This window comes from Gopherus evgoodei, chromosome 22 (assembly GCF_007399415.2).
Source record: "Gopherus evgoodei ecotype Sinaloan lineage chromosome 22, rGopEvg1_v1.p, whole genome shotgun sequence".
Taxonomy (NCBI): Eukaryota; Metazoa; Chordata; order Testudines; family Testudinidae; genus Gopherus; species Gopherus evgoodei.
Window position 1 is genome coordinate 14,407,340 of NC_044343.1, and position 21,162 is coordinate 14,428,501.

The 21,162-nt window shown below is 47.7% G+C and overlaps 1 protein-coding gene across 5 annotated transcripts in view; it reads left to right on the top strand.

Annotated features, from left to right (window-relative positions):
• Nucleotides 1-1,821: 1,821 nt before the first annotated feature.
• The window catches only part of HNRNPM (heterogeneous nuclear ribonucleoprotein M), a 52,587-nt gene continuing 33,246 nt past the window's right edge, over nt 1,822-21,162 (top strand). For 2 of the 5 annotated variants that reach the window (XM_030540721.1, XM_030540722.1), the window contains exons 1-2: nt 1,822-1,952; nt 17,686-17,855. In XM_030540721.1, the coding sequence (XP_030396581.1) occupies nt 1,858-1,952; nt 17,686-17,855 (265 nt within the window). In that variant the 5' untranslated portion in view covers nt 1,822-1,857. Of the gene's footprint in view, nt 1,953-15,027; nt 15,206-17,685; nt 17,856-21,162 lie in introns of those variants that run through there. The other 3 variants (XM_030540720.1, XM_030540725.1, XM_030540723.1) reach the window with 3 other exon arrangements.

Here is a 21,162-nt window from a genome sequence, read left to right on the forward strand (position 1 = left end):
TCCCTGTACCAGAGCCTTATCCTCCTCCCCGGGGGGTGTGACAGCAGTCCTCTCTAGCTGGGTAGCCTCCTCAGCCTTGGAAGTCTCCATATGAAAACCGTCAATGAATTCCTCACATGCACGCTCCTCAGCCTATCCACCACCTCCTGTAGCTCTCCCATCTGCTTCCTAAGAGATTCCACCAGCAGGCACTTCTCACACTGGATGGTCTGCCCAGCCTGGCTTTCTGTAAGTGGGAAATGCAGGCCACAGTCTGCAAATCCACACCAGGATCTGAGTAGAGGCATCCATGGTTAGGTTCTCTGTCTGGAGACAGGCACAGGTGGAGGAGACAGGAGTAGTATTAGCACTGGCAATGCGGCCCTTCCTAACCATCATGATTATATTATGACTCCCTCTCTCAAACTCCCCTGTTTACTAGCTCCTCTTGGTCGCTTAGCTTCTGGCTTTTAAGGCCTTTCCTCCTAGGTCAGCCCTTTATCTTCTCTTATAAGGTTTATCCTATAAATACATGAAACTGAGCATTATGTGTTGACATTTCTGAGGCTTGTTTGAAGCCTCATTTTTTTTAAAATAGAGCTTAAGTGTTAGTGAAAGTGTTAGGCTGATTCTGAAAAAACAAACTTACTTTTGCACATGAAGATTTTATCAGAGTCCTTTGTTCCTGCGCCCTCAAGTAACTAAACTCCAGGTGATTTACATGTATGCAGAATCTAAATGAGCTCTTCCCTGACATCTAGTGGTGAACTGTGGAAAAAGACTTCAGGAGCTGATCTTGTTTTCATGGACACACCCACCTGCCTAAGTGCTCAGTATGATGGGACTGTTTGCCCTAATTATCATTTATGGCTGATCTTGGATTCCTTCCCCTTTTCCCGCCCCCCCCCCCCATTATTGGGGCAGGAGTGATAAAGGGTTGTTGTCGGTTGTGCAAACTGAGGGCACCAGAACTGTACCTGGCATACCCTGATGGAGCAACTCACTCTCAACTCAACAGCACTCGCTAGGCAGGGGCCAAGTTACAAAACTCAACAAATTGAGAAAGTGTGTGTCTTGTATCAAAGATTAATAAAAAATTTACTTTAGCTTTAGTTGAGAGCTTTGTTTCATACTATGAAACTGAAATCATTGGTGCCATGGTTTAAACAGTAGGCCTATTTTGGGATGGTGCGCACCAACAGGGAGGCTCCTCTAACAGCTAAAAGGGGTTTTTAACCTGGGGGTTAGGACTCCTTGTGGGGGTGTGAGGTTATTACTGGGGGGGGGGCCTATAGCTGTCAACCTTCACCTTAATCCTTCCCTTTGCCTCCAGCATTTATAATGGTGTTAAACATATTTACAGGTGTTTTTAATTTACAGGGGGAGGGGTCACACTCAGAGGTCACTGGTACACAGACGTGGCAGCCACAGAGCTGTGTTCAGGGGCCGCCCTGCAGCCAGCCTGGCACGCTGCCAGCCGGGGGCTGGTGGGGAGGGTCCCAGCACAGCCCCGCAAACGGGCGTGCGCAGGAAACACCTGTTTGCTTTGCCCCTCGCACGGCCCCCCCCCGTTCCGGCAGGCACGGGACCCACCCCCGCACGACCCCGGCAGTGGGACCCGCCCTGCGCCGAACGCCCTCCAGGCAAGGCCCCTCCCGGCACGGCTCGAACCCCCCTCAAGCACAGCGCCGCCGCCAGGCCCCAGCGCCGCCCGACCTCCCTCGTCTCGCGCCATCGCGCGGACCCCACCCAGAGCCCGGCAACGGCCCCCGTGACGTCAGCGAGGCCGCCAGGGTCTCAGCCCCGCCCCTTTCCCAGCGTTCTCCGCGGCGCGGCGCGGGGCGGGCGCTGCTTACACAAAGGGGCTGCGCGGAGGAAATGGCGGCCGTGGGGGCTGAGGGCAGCGGCAAAATGGAGGAGGCGGCAGCGGCGGCTAACGGGGCAGGCAGCGCCGGGGACGGGCCCCCTAAGAGGTGAGGCGCCGCTGGCAGAGCCCCGTCCCGTCGTGGGTGGCCTCCTGGTCGGGGGAGCAGGAGTTCGAGTCCCCGCGTGTGTGGGCCGGGGCCTCGGGCCGGGCCGGCTGCGGGCGGGGGCTCCAGAGGTGGAGGGCTCAGCGGCCGGAAGGAGCCGTGCTGATAGCGGCGCCCTGGCTGAGTGAGGGCGTCGGGCCTGGCGGGATGGGGGTTTAGGAGCTGGAGCAAGGGCCGAGCTGGAGGCTGGGGAGCCATCTGTGAGGGCACTGGGAGGGTGGGATGGCGTTGGTGGGGAGGTAGGGGGTCTGGGTGAGTGCGGGCACTGAGGGGGGTGGGGTGGCGTTGGTGGGGAGGCAGGGGGTCTGGCTGAGTGCAGGCACTGGGGGGGTGGGGGTCTTGCTGAGTGTGGGCACTGGGGGGGGTGGGATGGCATTGGTGCAGAGACTGGGGGTCTAGCTGAGTGCGGGGGGGGTGGGATGGGGTTGGTGCAGAGGCTGGGGGTCTAGCTGAGTGCGGGCGGTTGGGTTGGAGTGGGCTGGCATTGGTGGGGAGGTTGGGGCTTTGGCTGAGTGCGGGCACTGGGGGGGTGGGATGGCATTGGTGGGGAGGCTAGGGGTCTGGCTGAGTGCGGGGGGGTGGGATGGCGTTGGTGCAGAGGTTGGGGGTCTAGCTGAGTGCGGGCGGTTGGGTTGGAGTGGGCTGGCATTGGTGGGGAGGCTGGGGGTTTGGCTGAGTGCGGGCACTGGGGGGTGGGATGGGGTTGGTGGGGGAGGCTGGGGGTCTGGCTGAGTGCGGGGGGGGTGGGATGGGGTTGGTGCAGAGGTTGGGGGTCTAGCTGAGTGCGGGCGGTTGGGTTGGAGTGGGCTGGCATTGGTGGGGAGGCTGGGGGTTTGGCTGAGTGCGGGCACTGGGGGGTGGGATGGGGTTGGTGGGGGAGGCTGGGGGTCTGGCTGAGTGCGGGGGGGGGTGGGATGGGGTTGGTGCAGAGGTTGGGGGTCTAGCTGAGTGCGGGCGGTTGGGTTGGAGTGGGCTGGCATTGGTGGGGAGGCTGGGGGTTTGGCTGAGTGCGGGCACTGGGGGGTGGGATGGGGTTGGTGGGGGAGGCTGGGGGTCTGGCTGAGTGTGGGGGGGTGGGATGGGGTTGGTGCAGAGACTGGGGGTCTAGCTGAGTGCGGGCGGTTGGGTTGGAGTGGGCTGGCATTGGTGGGGAGGTTGGGGCTTTGGCTGAGTGCGGGCACTGGGGGGTGGGATGGCATTGGTGGGGAGGCTAGGGGTCTGGCTGAGTGCGGGGGGGTGGGATGGCGTTGGTGCAGAGGTTGGGGGTCTAGCTGAGTGCGGGCGGTTGGGTTGGAGTGGGCTGGCATTGGTGGGGAGGCTGGGGGTTTGGCTGAGTGCGGGCACTGGGGGGTGGGATGGGGTTGGTGGGGGAGGCTGGGGGTCTCGGTGAGTGTGGGCACTAGGGGGGGTGGGATGGTGTTGGTGGGGAGGTTGGGGGTCCGGCTGAGTGCAGGCACTGGGGGGAGGGTGGGATGGCGGTGGGGGAGGCTGGGGGTCTTGCTGAGTGTGGGCACTGGGGGGGTGGGATGGCATTGGTGCAGATACTGGGCGTCTAGCTGAGTGCGGGCGGGTGGGCTGGCGTTGGTGGGGAGGCTGGGGGTTTGGCTGAGTGCGGGTGTGGGGAGTAGGGTGATGCTGGTGCAGAGCCTGGGGGTCTGGCTGAGTGTGGGCACTGGGGGGAGTGGGATGGTGTCACAGAGTCACCAGGCGATGCTCTGGAACTGCTCCCCACCAAGCCAGTCAGGACTTTGGGGAGCCTCCACTCGCCTGGAGCAGACTCGTTCAGGGCAAGAAGCTCACACATCTTCACCTCCTGGGTCTCTCCTTGGCGCATTCAGCATCCTCTGCCCCTCCGTATGCTTCCCACAGCGAGCCAACCCAGACAGGGTCCTGGGGAAGCCACAGCGTCCTGCACCCCCACTTCGCAGTCAGATGTGACTCTCAGCCAGCCAGTAAAACAGAGATTTATTCGATGACAGGAACAGAGTCTGAAATAGAGCTTGATCGATACAGCGAACCAGACCCCTTGGCTGGGTCCATTCTGGGGGTCAGTGAGCCAGACCCCATGTCTGCACTTCACTCCTCATCCCCAGTCAACTCCAGACTAACAACCCCCTCCAGCCCCTCCTCCTCTGCTCAGCTCCTTTCCTGGGCCAGCAGGTCACCTGATCTCTTTGTCTCCAACACCTTCAGCTGGCACCTTTGCAGAGGAGGGGCCCAGGCCATCAGTTGCTAGGAGACAGAGTGCCAGGCATTTAGGTGCCCTTGTCCTTTGTTCTGCCAGCTACTTAAGAACTGCCATGGGGACATTGAGGCACCAACACAGTATTCAGAGAAAACATTAAGAACATTCCTAGTTCATCACAGATGGCATTGGGGAAGAGGCTGGAGGTCTGGATGATTGCGAGTGTGTGGGGGTAGATGGCATTGGGGGGAGGCTGGGGGTCTGGCTGAGTGCAGGTATGTGGGGGTAGATGGCATTGGGGGGGAGACTGGGCTTCTGGCTGAGTGCGGGTGTGGAGGTAGATGGCATTGGTGCAGAGCTTGGGGGTCTGGCTGAGTGCGGGCACTGGGGGGGTACAGTGGCATTGGTGCAGGAGGCTGGGGGTCTGGCTGAGTGCAGGCACTGGGGGGGTGGGATGGCATTGGTGTTTCTCCCTCCCCACAAGATTAGCTTGCTGCATTTTTATTTAAAAAGAAGAGTGTTGATGGACATTGCCTGGGGCACTGCCCTCTTAGGCTTGTTACTTTTTCCTGACGCTGGTCCTGCTAGAGTGCTTGACTGAATAGCCATTTTGCCTGTTTTGGGCTACGTCGCATGGCTGAAGCAGCTAGGGATGTTAAATGAGACCTGTTTCATGCAATGCAGTAATGTCATTAGGGTTCCATGTTTTTGATTTCTATGATCAGGTGGGATCTTAATAAATCTCTACTCTTCATTATTGAGTCTGCTAAGCAGGTTTGAGACTTCAGATCAGTTTCTTGGCACCTGGACACTTCTGCTTCACCCTCCAGCTAGGGAAGAGTCGTGGTGCTGACAAATTCTCTTGTTCCCATCTTGATGTAAAGGAGGGTGCAGGCCTTGGTATCCACTGCTAGTGTTTCTTCTGTGTTGCGGTCTTGGTATCAGGAACTGTGGAAGCTCTGCTAGTAAGATCTGATATTTCTTTCACTAGAAAGACTGAGGAATGCATACTAAAGTGCCTCTATTGATCTAAAAAAGATTAGTTATGTCATATTCAGTCAAGCTTAGCTGCTACCAGTTATTTTGTATGTTTCAGCATCAGGAAAAGTGAGATGCTGGTTCCTCTTCTGTTAGAGATGCAGCTTGTGCCATGGTTTCCTGATGCCTTGAATCAGTCAGGCGCTTGGCAGGGAAGTCCAGATGCAGGTGGGGTCTGGATGCATGGGGGTTGGGCCGATGAGGGGCAGCTCCCCATACAGTGACCCCTCCCCCTGGTTGCTGGGAGAGATAGGGTCAGGAAGTGGGGTGTATGTGCAGAGCTTTCTGAAGTGGGGGAGGTTCCTGGAGGTGGGTCTGACCCAACCCCAGGAGCAGCCCGTGCAGGAGAAGAGGAAGTCCTGTCCCTTTGTCTCCCGCCTTCCCCCCCGCTCCCACATCTCCTGAGGTGGTGATTTACATCTCCCCTGGCTGCTTCTGATGCCCAAACCAGACTTGCCCCCTTCCCCCCCCCCCCCCCCCCCGGCTGCTCAGAAGGTGCATGTGAATGAATTTATCTACAGGGGACATTAATTCTGCGCTTGTGCAGTGATGGAGAATTCCCCCAGGAGTAATAGACCACCTTCTCTTATTGTAGAAAGTTCAGTTGTTCCTGAGGAGTGAAGGGGTTAAGAATGGTCTTCATCTTAGAACTTTAGGGCAACCTCTTAGATGTACTAGGCCAAGGCCATCAAATTCCTTGAGGATAAAGACAGATACCTTGAACTTGATTTGATATTCTGTGAGAAGCTAGTGTAGGGAGCAGAGGATAGATGTGATATATTAATGGGAGCCACTGTTGCTGAGGAGATAGGCTATTTGGAGGCCCAGTGTACAATGGTAGCCAAGTCTAGCATATAATTTGCCAGATCCTTGACTCCTTGTCCTGTTGGTGGAGAACAGCTGTCTTTTGCCATTATGGTTGAAATAAGATCATGGGACTGTCGTGTTGCCTTGGAGCTGGAAGAGCTCTGAATATTGACTCTGGACTTTCTGACCTGCCATAAATTTATGGCAACCAAAATTTGGCTTATAAACAGCTGTCATCTCAGTCTTACAGGCCCCGTAAAACAGGAAGATGAGAATGTGGAGGCTGAGCCAGAAACTTCTTTCATCTTTGTCTCCACCAGAAAAGCAGCCAGTGCTTCCCCTTCTGGCGATATGAAGGCCATTCTGAAGTCTTAGACTTAGAATTCACTGATTCAGCAAAAAAAGCCCATAGATTTCTTATATTCTGCAGAACAAGCAATTGAGGATGTGACCACCTTCTATGTAGCTCACTACTCCCAGTGTCTTTCCTCCTCCCTCCCTCTGCCCTCCATTTTAGAACCAAACACACCAAATTTGGTTCTTGAGAAAGGCTTGACTATTTTCACTTGTATGACCTTTCAGCTTTGGTAGTGGCCAGAGCATTTAGGGATGTAAGCTTAGTTTTCGGCCACTTTGTGGGTGAGACTTGGCATTTAATGAACAGTGATGGCAAGATGACTGCCTTCAGTGAGACATGCTGCTTTATAAATTTGGCTCCTGAAGGAACAAAATAAGGATATCCACTACTTTTTGGTTAGGGAGACAGAGTTCTTCCTGACTTCATGTGAGACTGAACTTTTTTCCAGAGGGAGGTTCTCTGCCTCTGGAAGCAGGTCATCAGTTGGATGAAGCTCCATAGAGCAAAGTTGAGTCAAGATATGAACGTCACAGTTATTGAATGTATCTCCAACCTTGTCCAGGCAAATACCAATACTGCTTTCTAACCTTTGGTGTCTTCATCACCAGCTTTTCATGAAACATCTGCCTGTGGCAATGGGCTTTCTTGGGTGTCTGGATATTTGTATCTGACTGTACGCACACACTGCAAGATGTACCTCAGGCCAGCCAGGTCTATACTCAAAAGTTACGTTGACCCAGCTACATTGTTCAGGGGTGTGAAAAATCCATATGCTTGAAAGACGTAGTTAAGCCAACCTAACCCCTGGATCTGATAGTGCTAGGTTGTTGGAAGAAGTCTTCCATTGCCTAGTTACCTCCTCTTGTGGAGGTGGATTAGCTATGCTAATTGGAAAAGTGCTTACACTGAAGTGCTACAATGCCATAGATCCAGTGCTGCAGCTGTGCCACTGTAGCATTCCAAGCGTAGACAAGCCCTCAGAAAAGTGTGTAAAGCATCCTGAGTCCTTAGGGTTTGCCTGAACAAGTCCACTCTCATTCCATCACAAACGGTGAAATTCACTGGAGCCAAGAGGCGCCATAGCTGTTTTCAGCTTGCTTAAGAGGATTTTTTCATACTGTTAGGGGGACAGTGTCCTTTGAGAGGTTCCCATCGTAAACCTGTAGCTTTTTTTCTACAAGTGGTAAGCCTTGTGTTCATGTGACACTATTTACCAGGGTACATGTGACACTATTTACCAGGCTACATCTTGGGAGTCTGCATGGTGTAGTGCCTTAACCACTTGGATACCTGGGTTGCAGTACCTCAGAATATTACAGATTCTCTTCTGTTGGGGATGAAAGAGGAACATTGCTATTGAGATTTCCAGCTTACCTACCTCACTGGCTTTTTCTGCAGTATTTGTGATGTCTCAGGGAGGGTTGGAGGTACTCAAACTCACCTGGGGGGGGACAGGGACTATGGCTTGTTTTTCCAAGAGTTGGGTATTCTGAGGATTCATGGGGACAGTTCTTAAAGGAAAATAACTCTTAAATACCATAGTTACTGACTTTAGACTGCCCAAATGGATCCCTGCTCATGTTCCCCACTCAGAGCATCGAGTTAGTTTCCTAAATCACTTGAAAAAAAGTAGTTGAAGCCACTTCCTTGAGGTTGGCTGTCCAAGCAGACATTGGTATCTAGGAGAGCTGAGCATGTTTGCCACGATCACACTCGCCCAAAGAATTTGGATCCCTATAGTCAATCATTCTAAAAAACCATACTGAGGTCTTGTCTATGCTACAGAGTTTTGTCATCACAAATTACACTGATGATCAAAACCCAGTATGATTACAGCGCTTGTGCATGTTTGTACAATGCTGCTTCTGTTGGCAGAGTTTGTCCACAGTTGGTGCTCTGGCATTGACGGAGAGCAGTGCACCGTGGGTAGCTATCCCACTGTGCTGCTTGCCACCTTCTGCAGCTAGAAGTTGTGGGAAGGTGGAATGGATCACAGTGCATCATGGGTGTGGGCTCGATGTCCCATGATGCAGTTTTTCTCTCTCATCGTTCCGTGGGTTTCTGACTGCATTTCGCAGCATTTCTCAACAACTCGTTCACTGTGCACCTGCCATCTCTGTCTGAAAGTATGGATCCTGCACTGCTTTCAACTATTGTGGTTGCTGTTATGAACCCATTGTGGCTGGTCATGCAGTATATCATGAGCACCCATTCTGAACAGGAAACAGAGGTTCCTGATCTACTCTGTGCCATGGAAAGAAACACCAGATTACTTTTGGTATTCATGGAACAGGTGCACATGGACTATTGCTTTTGCACTGTGTGGTCGTACCACAGTGTTATACAGGTCTGGGATGATAAGCAGTGGTTGCTGAACTTTTGGATACGGAAGCCATCTTCCTGGAACTTTGTGCAGCGCTTGCTGCAGCGCTGCGACACAAGGACACCAAAATGAGAGCTGCCCTCTTGGTGGAGAACTGCATGGTGATCGCTGTGTGGAAGCTGGCAACTCCAGACTTCTACCCGTCTGTTGTGAATCAGTTTGGAGTTGGAAAGTTGACTGCTGGGGCTGCGTTAATGCAAGTGTGCAGAGCCATTAATCACATCTTGCTACGAAGGACTCTGACTCTCTTGGAAAAATGCATGAAAAGTTGGATGGCTTTGCAGCAATGGGATTCCCTAACTGCAACAGGGTGATGGATGGCATGCATGTCCCAATTTTGGCCCCGGGCCATCTTGCGATGGATGACATCAATAGAAATTGGTACTTCTCTATGGTCTTGCATATATGGTTTCACTGACATCAATGTGGAGTGGTCTGGGAAAGTGCGTGACTCATGCATCTTCAGGAACACTGGCCTGTACAGAAATCTCCAAGCAAGCACTTATTTTCCAGACCAGAAGATTCCAATTGGGGGGGAGGAGGGGATGTTGAAATGCACATAATGACCCTGAGACCTAGCGTACCCTATACTACCATATCTCATGAAGCCTTAAATGGGAAACCTGGACAGCAGCAAGGCGACAATGCTGCTGAGCAGGTGCAGAATGCAGCAAAGCTGAGCAGGTGCAGAATGACCATAGAATGTTCCTTTGGCAGATTAAAAGCACACTGGTGCTGCCTTTATGGTGGGTTAGACGTAAATGAGGAAAATAGTCCCATGGTCATAGCAGCCTGCTGTGCGTTCCATGTTTGTAAAGCTAAAGGTGAAAAGAATTCTTTGAGGGGGTCAACAAGCATGTGGACCAAGGGAATCCAATGGATATAGCGTAATTGGATTTTTCAGAAAGCCTTTGACAAGGTCCCTCACCAAAGTCTCTTGTGCAAAGTAAGCTGCCACGGGATAAGCGGGAAGGTACTTTCATGGATTGATAACAGGTTAAAAGATAAGAAAAAAGGGTATGTATAAATGGTCCATTTTCAGAATGGAGAGAAGTAAATAGTGGTATCCCCCAGGGGTCTGTACTGAGACCAGTCCTATTTAACATATTAAATGATCTGGAAAAAGGGGTAAACCAGTGAGGTGGAAAAATTTGCAGATAGTTAGGACCCAGGCAGACTATGAAGAGGTACAAAAGGATCTCTCAGAACTGTGACTAGGCAACAAAATGGCAGATGACATTTAATGTTGATAAATGCAAAGTAATGCACATTGGAAAGCATAATCCCAACTATACATATAAAATGATAGGGTCTAAATTAGCTGTTACCACTCAAGAAAGAGATCTTGGAGTCATGGTGGATAGTTCTCTGAAAACATCCACTCAATGTGCAGCAGCAGTCAAAAAAGTGAACAGAATGCTAGGAATAATTAAGAAAGGGATAGATAATAGGACAGAAAGTATCGTGTTGCCTCTCTAAATCCATGTTATACCCGCATCTTGATACTGTGTGCAGATCGCCCCCATGTCAAAAAAAGATATATTGGAATTGGAAAAGGTTCAGAAAAGGACAACAAAAATGAGTAGGGGTATGAATGGCTTCTGTATGAGGAGAGATTAATAAGACTGGGACTTTTCAGCTTGGAAAAGAGACAACTAAGGGGAGATATGATTTGAGGTCTATAAAGTCATGACTGGTGTAGATAATTGTTGTTTGCTAGTTCTCATAACACAAGAACTAGGGGTCACCAAATGAAATTAATAGGCAGCAGGTTTAAAACAAACAAAAGGAAGTATTTCTTCACACAACACACAGTCAGCCAGTGAAACTGCTTGCTAGAGGATGTTGTGAACGCCAAGACCATAACAGAGTTCAAAAAAGAACTAGATACCTACCCTCTGTGAATGTCCATCAGTGGCTGTTATCTGGGATGGGCAAGGATGGTGTCCCTAGCCTTTGTTTGCCAGAAGCTGGGAATGAGCGACAGGATGGATCACTTGATGATTACCTGTTCTGTTCATTCCCTCTGGGGCATCTGGCACTGGCCACTGTTGGAAGACAGGATACAGGGCTAGATGGTCCTTTGGTCTGACCCAATAGTGCCATTCTTACGTTCTTAAGTTTTGCCTGTGATGGTGTGCAGAGGCAGATTGCCTGGCAGCTGATTTTGAGTAGCCAGATACCAGAGTTATTAGAGGGTCACACTGGGGGCTGTTTGAATCAAGGAGGCTTTGAGGCACCATTTTGACAATGAGCTCCAGTCATGTCTTTCTGTACAGCACTCTGCAATGCTTTAACTTGCCACCTTGCATGAAAATGTTGATTCCTCACTGTGATTTGTACTCAGCAAATGATCAAATTGCCACTGGGTATTAATTCCAGCACCAGCCACTGTGTGTAGGAGGCAAATAAAGATTGGTTATCTTTCAGAGAGTATATTTTTATTAAATACCAATTAACACACACACTAGGCTTTGGGGGAGAGAGAGAACAATGAAGGGCATTGCTGGCTCTTATAGCTGTGTGTAAGTCCAGCTATCATTTTGGAAGATGAAGGTGTGGAATGAGCGGGGTACTGAGAGGGGCCAAGAAGTTGCAAGGAATGTGTGGGTGGGGTTTAGGGAGGGCATGGAAAGCAGTTCTGTGTTGGCTGCAGAGGGGCCGAGCATGCATTAATTCAGCCTGCAACGTGATTAGGGACTTCAACATTTTATTTTGCTCCTCCATCACTTTTATCATCCGCTCCTGGCCCATTAAAATTTGCTCCTGGCTCTTCTTTCTGTTCTGCCTATTTTTATAATTTTCTTTTAAAGACTCTCTCCATGCCCTGCATTCTTGTTTTTCAGCTTCTGAGGATTAGAGCACCTCTTGAAAGATGCCACCCTTGATCGCTTCCTTATCTGGCAGAGGCACTCCACTGGTGTGTAGGGAAGGCCCCGAAGGCCGCATGTGCAGAAGCACAAGAAACAAACAGAATCATGATTGTTAGTGCATGCACCACATCAAATCACTATAGTAAAATGCACCCCCTTTTTTCTTTTTCCTTTACGTAATCATTTCTCACTGTCCCTTGGCAAGCTCACAGCTTCAGTGAACACCCTAAACATGGTGAGTTCGGGGATGGGAGGGAAGCAGGCACTCGAGGGGGCAAAGGATTTCATTATGTGGTTTTTTTTATATTGTAAATGTTGCCACAGTTTGCCACAGGCAAGGGTTGTTGAAGCCAATATGTCACTCCTGAGGGTAAGCAAGGATGCATCTTCTGCATTTGTGCAGCTTCAGACCAGATCCCTATGCTGCTCGCCTGTGTAGTGCTTTGGTCCCTGTGCAAATAACTGCTGATAGGCATGGGAAAGTTTCCTGCTACCGGGGAAGGAACAAAGCAGCTCTGCCAAGGAATCTTTGGCAGAGGATTGGTGGGTCCATTCAGGAAAGTTCCCTAGAGATCTCTTTGGAGGATTCCTGTGAAATCTGTGTTCGTTAACACACTGTTCTGCCGCATTGCTTAGTTGCACAGTGGAATGTGAAGCACATGCAAACACAGCTAGTCTTGTACATTTCTATCCCTTCACCCACTTCTAGAATATACAAAGCAAAGGACACCTCTACCTCATAACTGAGTGGAATCGGTTAAAAAAGATCACTTACGAGGGCTCTTCTCTACTGCATCATGTGCGCCAGAGATGGACTGCTGAGATTAGCTAGACCCCTCCAGAGTTAAGAGGTCCTGACTTGTTGTGCCACCAGATGACCATGTCATGTACTCCACATCATCCTTCAACTCGACCTCCTCATCCTTGGGATTGAGTCTGCTATTTTGCTGTCTCCAGCCCCAATTAAGTATCCATGGGGCTCTTGGCGGTAGAGGTGGGGTCACCGGTGGGAATGGCATTCAGCTCCTTATAGAAGCAACAGGTCTTTGGCACAGCGCCAGAGCGACGGTTTGACTCCCTTGCCTTCTAATATGCCAGCCTCAGCTCCTTTGTCTTCGGGCGGCACTAATGTATGATCTGTTCATAGCCTGTATCCAACATGCCACGAGAAATCTGTCTGGAGGTATTGAAGTTCCTAGGGGGGAGTGTAGCTGGGACTGCAAAGCTTCCTTTCCCCACTGTGCCAGCAGATCCAACAACATAAGTGCCCTCCAAGTGTGAGTATTTGCTACGTGGAGCTGCCATGGTCATCTGGGAAGATGTGATGTGAGCTGTCCATGCTGAACAAACAAGTGGAATTTCAAAAATTCTTGGGCCTTTAAAGGGAAGCCTGTGTGTCTGGGTGCAGGGCAGTGGAGTTTGAATTGTTGACCAGAGCGGCTAGGATGGGCATTCTGGGATGCCTCCTGGAGGCCACTTACAGCAACATAACCAAATCCGGTGTCTACACTGACACTTTGTCGGTATAACTTTGCTGCAAAAAGCTCTGTGCCTCCTGTTGGGGTGTTTTATTTTGTCAGCAAAGCAGGAGAGTTTTGTTGGCAGAAGGAGCATTGTAGTATGTACACCTCCAACAGGGCTCTTCTCTCCTGCATGGCTACAACAACACAGTTAAGATTGGCCAGTGGTGCCTCCTGCTGTTATAGAATGAAGAAGCAGCTAGACTTAAACCTCTGAAAACCAGGAAATGAAGAGTTACAATAACAACCTTCACTCTGCAGTAGCCCCAGGAATGATTCATTAATGGGAGCGCAAAAGTTAACAAGCTACCGAGGAAAGTGGTGGTTTCTCCATCTTGTGGAGTTTTCGAATACCATAGAAACTGGTAGCGTTTCTGGAAGGGGCTTAAACAAGTTTATTAGATTCAGAACACGAGTAGGTAACTGGATGAAATTTTCTGACCTGTTATACAAGAGGTCAGGCTAGGGATCTGATGGTCCTTCCCTCTAGCTTTTAAAAACTGAATCGATAATAAGTAGATGGGAAGGACTAAGAAAATGTACTCCCCCGCCCCTCCAGTGTGTTCCACAGACTTGAATTCCAGTGATTATCTGCATGCACTCCATTTGTGTTCACTGTAGGGATAGTTTTATTGAATAATGGAGGGATTAGTTAGAGCAGGTTGGCAGAGTTGTCACTGATACACCTCCCCCTCTCTTTAAATGCCTCATTTCACCAGTGAGTTCTGTAGGTGGTCAGAGGTGCCTGGAGGTTTTCTTGGCGTAGATATTGTTTGCAGTCTGACATGACAGTGGTCTCTGGGACTTAGTGAGGGTTAAATGAAGCTAATGTCTCAGAAGGAATCCTCAAGATCAGAGTGAAGGGAGTGGTACAAGTCTGTGCTTTGTGTGGAACAGGGTCAGTGTTTGATTGTAGGCATATCCTGTTTGCTGTGCCAGACCTAAACCTGAGTTTTCTTTTGGTAAAAAGGAGTTAGACTTATACAGAGCTCACATACTAACCAGACTGTTCAGAAGCATCTGTAAGGGCAGGGTACTAATAGGTGGTAGTGCTGAAAGAGAGCAGAATCTAATATGCAATGTCGGGGTAGTATGTACCTTAACTTAGTGTTTCCCGACTTTGAGGTTTCTTTATCCATTCTTCACTTATGAAAGGAACTAGTGGGCAACATGAACTCTCATTCATTTGGTTCTTGTAATTAAATATAAATCGCTTTAACCCCATAGGAGCTTAAAGCCTGCAGTTTGCTTGCTTTCCAGTCTCCATTTTTCTTAATGGAATTAGACCCAGATGCAGTCTCAAACTTTGGTCAGATTCAAGCTGCAATGTGGTGTTGAAACAAAATTGTAGGTATAAAGGGCTTCCTTCTCCCCACGTTTCCAACAGTATACATTTTAACAAGTGATAGTGAAATTGTCTTGTATACCTTGGGTACTTCAAGATTTGAAGCAGAAAAATGGGAAACCTAAGGCAAGTAGAACCCTTCAAAATAAGTATGCCATATTACTGTTTCTACAGGTTTAGTGTCAGTTAAGTGGTGTGTAGAGGAAAACATTGGGGCTATGCCCTTCTCTAAGCCTTTGTTGAAGCATAAGGAAGGCCTGGAAGGCTTTCAGTTGTTATCTTAGAAATATTGGCAAAAGCATAATTTAAACGAGCAATGTTACATTTTGTTAGTTGCTCTAGTGGGCTGGCTTATATATTGATTGAAGATTCATGATCCAAGATGGAGTGAAGGTGCTGAATCCAATGGAGCTTGTCTCCCAAATGACTTGGTCAAATATATGTTATACTCCTGAGGGCATCATAATATTAAAATTCTGCAAGTTTTATTTATGAATAAATATATGCAGATCTCCAGCATGGCAGTGAGGAGCACAGGCCACTGGATTCACAAAGGTGGGAGATCAACCTGCTGTCCTCCCGCCCCTGGGACGTGGACTCAGCAGTGAGGCTGCACCTGACCCTGACACAGCACAAGACCTGGGCCTATCCAAGAAACACCCTGGGGTCTTGCCCATCTGCACCCAGGTGTGTGGGGCGGGCAGGCAGGATCCAGATGTGGAGGGGCTCTGTGAGGTCTCCAGGTATGGGGTGAGAGGATTCTGTGTGGGACAGTCTGGGTGCAGACAGCTTAGTGGGGGGATGTGGGTGCACAGAGGCTTGTGGGGGAGTGGGGTGATTCTAGGTGCTGGGGCAATGGGACTCTACAGGGGCTTCCAGGTGAAGGTGGTTGGGCTCAGTGGAGGGATCTGGGTGTGGGGGTCTCAGCGGGGGTGGGGTGGGGTTGGATGCTAGGACAGTGGGACTAGGCAGGGGGTCTGGGTGCAGCTAGTTGGGGGTCAGTGGCATAGGGGTCTGGATGTGAGGGCTCAGGGTGGTGCAGGCGGTGAGGCATCAGGGTGGCAGGTTTGAGTGCAGGGTGCTCCAGTGGGGGGGGCCTGGCTGCAGGGGTGGGGGTCCGGAGCAGTGTTCCCTCTAATTTTTCCCACCATGTGCAGAATGAATTTTGTTATGTACACTAATATGGAGGTGATGTGACTCATCACCTTCATATTGGTGCACATAACAAAATTCATGTGGTGGGGGTTGGGCTTAAGAATGCTTGTGGGAGGGGGCAGAGGGCTGCGGCTAGGGGTGTGGGCTCTGGGGTGGGTCCGAAGATTGGGTGCAGGGGGTGTAGGTTATGGGGTCGGGCCAGGGATGAGGGGTTTGGGGTGCAGGAGGGTGCTACAGTGAGGAGAGAGGACTCTCCGCAGCAGCACTTGGGCTGGGGGGCGAGGCACCTGTTCCCGCTGTGGGGGCACTGGGGCTGCAGTATAGGCACCCCTCCCCTACGGGCCCCAGCAGATCTGGGGTGGAGGAGGACAGTCCAGGCTGCTCCACACTGCCCCAGCTGCTCAGGGGTCGGGCTGTGCCATGCCGGCCGTGCCTGGGTCTCTGCTGCTCTAGCCACAGCTGGATCCGGGTCATAGGATGAATTAGGGCAGGGGTGCCCCTCCTGTGGCAGTTTGGGGTCTGGGCTAGGTGGAGGATGGGGGAGGGGTTCCCTAAGCGCTTGTGCGGCACTAAATAGGCAGTTGTGAAGCTTAGAGGGAACTTGGCTCCGGAGGCATGGGGGCTCCAGATTCAGGGGTTGAGGTTAGGTGGAGTTTGGGTATGGAGGGCTAGGGGTGGTTCTGGATGTACTGGGTGAGGCTTGGCAGGGGTGTCTGGGTATAGGAAGTCTGGCGGGAAGCCGCGGAGGACGCTGAGCTTTTTGCAGCTGGCGGTTTCTGACGTAGCCATAGCAACTCCTTGCAGGGGAAGAGGAAGTTCCATCCTCTCCTGCCTCAAGCCCAACTGGGACTAACAGTTGATCCTGGCTCAGGATAGGAGCCACTGGCTGGAGTGTCCCCAGCCCTGCGGTGGTTTACCTCTCAACTGGCTGCCTGAAATGATGTACCTGCAGTTGCTAAGGATTGGTTCATCACTGCTCTTGCATCTTTCCTTTACTTCCCTGTCAGAAAGTCATTTTTCTGTGGGGAAGCGAAGAAATCTGTGGGGGACATGAATTCTGGGCACATGCAGTGGTGCAGAATTCCCTCAGGAGTAATGTTAAAAATAGTTTTAAACAGTGAATAAAAATCACTTCCTTTGTACCCATGGACTCTTCCAGGGTAGATAAAAATTAAACTTTCAATTTCTTTAAAGTGCTGCTGTTGGTGAGAAACTTTCCTTTCAGGCTCACTATAAACTAGAGCTGAATGAATAAGAGACTTTTCAGTTCGGCAGTTGAATTAAAAAGAAATAATTAAAAAACTCATTTGATTCAAACCATAACAGGTTTTTTTTTAAACTTTCATGAAACAAAACATACATTCATTTTGAAGCTACCAAAAAAAAAAATCTTGTTTCAATTTGGCCATTTTCTGGTGTTTTTTTTCACCCTTTGTTTTTAAAAATTGACCAAATTTGAAAATGAAATGCTGATTTGAGAGTCAAAATGTTTCCATATGAAATATTTTTGGCTGAAACTATCTGAGTTCTCTCTGAATTTGCAAAATAGTTTAGGAGTACTAAAAAACAAACGTTTTGGCAAAGTTTCTATTTAATGAAAAATTTGCTCAGCTGTACTAAAGATATCATAAAAGGGTTGCAAATTGACATAGGTGTATGTGTGGTGGGTGGTTGGATTTTTTTTTTCTTTTCCATGTTTAATTATGTCCCACTTGAGGCAAGAAAGTTATGTGGCCAGGTGGTAGACAGTTCACAGTCTCTGGAACTGATCTGAGCTGCTGCAGCTGTTTAATAATTAAAATTAATGAGATAACCTGCAAGTCATACTCTTATTATCAAACCAAAACTTGTGAACTGAAGTTAATATTAGTTTCTAATTGCTATAGTCTCAAACAACATAGTGATGTATGTGCATGAACTGTTTCCTTATGTATTTAAAGGTATGATATATTGACTTTATCTAATGCTGTAATTGCTAATACGATGTCTGAATATTTGTATTTTTCTTGCAGTGAAGGTGAACGACCAAGCCAGAATGAAAAAAGGAAAGAGAAAAGTGTCAAAAGAGGGGGAAATCGTTTTGAGCCATATGCCAACCCTACTAAAAGATATCGAGCTTTTATCACAAATATTCCATTTGATGTGAAGTGGCAATCTCTCAAAGACCTGGTCAAAGAGAGAGGTAATGGCTGCTTTGGGTGACAGAGTGGTGTCTGTCATCTTAACAGTGGCTGACTTTGTCCTGAGAATTTTAATATATTAGTTTGTTGTTCTGGATAGAATTAGTGACATGAGTTTTGTAAGGGGTCTAGATTAAAGCCTTTTTGGTGTTGCATGATATCTGTTCTTAGGCAGCTTTCCACACAGGATAGTTCCTGTGTAGGCATGTTGGCATGTGGTTAATAGTGCTTCATCAAAGCGTGAAAGGTGCCATTGTCTCATGGAAAATGTCAGACTTTCTACATCAGGACTTGTTTTTGAGGTACTATAACATGCTCTGAAGCATGTAATGTTTTTGGGTAATGTAGGTTGTCCATCTACTGCTGATTTAGTATACGTAGTTGTGTCCTAGAATCAAAATGTAATAGTCTGACTTGTGTTTAGATAATATCCGTATTGTACAATATTCAGGAGAACTTAAATGTGTTTAAGGGTGACCTACAGAGGAGGAAAAATTGGTTTGTGCCTCAGCGTTTGCTACATTAAAGGAGGCCTTGAAAAAATGTTCATGTTACACTTCCCCGTTTTCACTCCCTCCCAAAATCTTTTTTCATATTGAATGATTGATTTGTGTATTTGGGAATTCTCTCATTGATAGATTCAGGATCCTTACCTCCTCAAAGGTGAAAACAATCTGAAGTACTTCTGCCAATATTCTATAATGCTTCCACTCAAATAAGTTCTACTTGTTTGCTTTTACTGATATTGGACTTACTTGTTTCCAGTCTTCCTGGAAAAGCAGAGGAGTCAAGATCTGAATTTCTAATGTAGTACAGTAGGGGCTCCCTACTTATGATTTAGAGGTCTCCAGTTTTTTAAAGATGCATAAAAGCATACAGATCATTTTCTCTTGTAGGTCACATCTTAAATACATAGCAAGAGAATGATCCATAAATTGATGTCTTGCAAATTAGTGACCAATGTTTAATTGTGGCATAAACTAGGTAAGGAATGTTAGGTAATGTGCTCACAGGCTGTGGCCCAAATGAAGGGGAACACAAATTTCCAAAAGGTTCTTACATGTTTTTTCTTTGGAGGCAAATTGGAATTGAATGCATATAATTAAATCTTAAGGACTGTAGGCCATAGGGAACATTCATAATTAAATGTCTTGACTTGAAACAATAAAATAGTGGTACCTGAATTTAACAACTGAAATACTATTAGTAATCTTAGTTATATCTCTCCTTTCAGTTGCCTTTGCCTGCCTGGAGCATTGTTACATTAATTATGAATGATCCTATGTTTTAGAACTCTATAATTTTTCTTGGATGTGCAAGAAACATTGGGTAACAGGACTGTCTCTATGTGTAGATGTCTTTAAGTACTATGTTGAATTCCGTTCCAAGTGTCTTGTGGTTTTTCTCCAGTTCACGTGGATGGAAAAGTCCGATGTGAGATTGTTTCCTGCCTTGCTGTTCAGCTATTCATTCCTGCAAATGCTCCTAGGGGAACAGTAAAACCTTTTCATTCTGTCTGCAGGGCTTGTCATGTTAAATATCCAGATGCATTGTTCTTGGTTTTTGGGACTGCTCAAAAATATTTAACAGTTTAGATTTGCTGTGTAGTTGCGATCCATTCTAACTAGTCATTGATTTTTACCCAAATTGGTGGTCTTGTGCTGTGCTTGAACTTGCTGAATTGGTATTTCTTGTTACAAGGCGTAGTAGTTCCAAGAACCAGGAATGTGGCTTTGAAAATTCTGTTAGAATTCTGGTTTGTATGTGTAAGATTTACAGGCCCAAAATGTAACATTTTGGGAGCATGTGAAACAGCTTTGAACATAAAGGATAAATGTAGGTGACGTTTTACGGCTCCATCACTCAGCAATCATGTAGAAGATTTTAAAGCTATTCACAACAATGACATAGCAGGTTGCTGAACGTAGAAGCAATTCACTTCAATCAGCTGTTTTGTGCCAGTAAGTATGGTTTAGGAGACACGAGCTTTGAGGTCTGCTCATCTCTCCAAATTGGTTTTCAGATGTGTACATCTGAAATCTTTAAAAGGTGGCACATCGCTCTGAAGAGTGATGCCTTGGTTCAGTTATTTCAGTGTATTGTTTGTTGGTGAAACTTAGAATTACAGGTGTGCAGTATTACCATTTTTAATAAAGCTCACAGATGTTCTTGTTTGAAACTCCCTTGTATTGGTTAACAAACCCTGTTGAGCTAAATTGATGTCAGTAGCATTGTACATTGGTTAAAAAGGTTCCGCAGGTGAGTGAGGCTACATATAGCTTTTAGTGAAATGCCATTTTAGTAAGTATGTGAAGTCTAAAAGTGAAAAGGGTTGAATGCCAAATAGATTTCTCTATCCTGTCCACCAAACAAATGAAAAAGTAGGGGAGAGAAGCTAATTTAGTTTCCCTTTTCATCTGATATTTCAGAGCAGTTAGTGGCTCAGAGCTGTTAGCAGTTCAGGTTACTATCTATCTCATCTGGGGTGTGATGACATGCAACATATTAAACTCACTTTTACATGAAGTAGTTGATCTGATTATACTAAAATACTAAATTTTCTAATACAATTTCATAATCCTGGGAGGAAGTAGTTGGCTAGTACTCTCAATTGCGAGATGGAGCCACAGTATGTCCATAAGAACTTAAGAGAAAATAACTAGCTGTTGAAGAAGCAAATTGCCAAGAGCTGTAATTGGAAGTACCCTCAAGTCATATTTGTGGTAGATAATCATTATGAATCATTGACTACATCTGCAGTAACCTTCGCTGCATCCTCTTTCCTAAATACAAAAAATAACACTCTGGATTTGTATTCAGGGTAGGAAGAGAAGCAATATGTAAAACTGTTTCTTGATAAGATATATTCAATAGATCTATGTAGATGAGCAAACATCCATAAATTTCCAAGAGCGAACATGCACTGAAACTTAATTGTTTAAACATTGTCTCCCCACTCACCCCATCAAGTCTTCAGATATTCTTGTTGGCTTTTCTGTTCCTGACTCAGTATGTACTGATGTAACTCATGCCCCAGGTTTGTGGAGGGTGGTTGTTTTAGTTTTTTTTTCTTTAAACAAAACCAAGAAAAAACACAACAACTTTAAGTGAGTACTCTGGTCTCAATTTTGTGTGCTCTGGGTTTGTCACTTTCCTATTAAAAATTTATATTACAGTAGCCCACAAAAGCCCTAATTACTATTGGAGGTTCCACCGTAGAGTGCCTACCACAAACACAAAGTCTGCTTGGTAGGCACATGTCTTGTTCTCTCCTTTATTTAAAACAACTTATTAATTTTAAACTCTAGC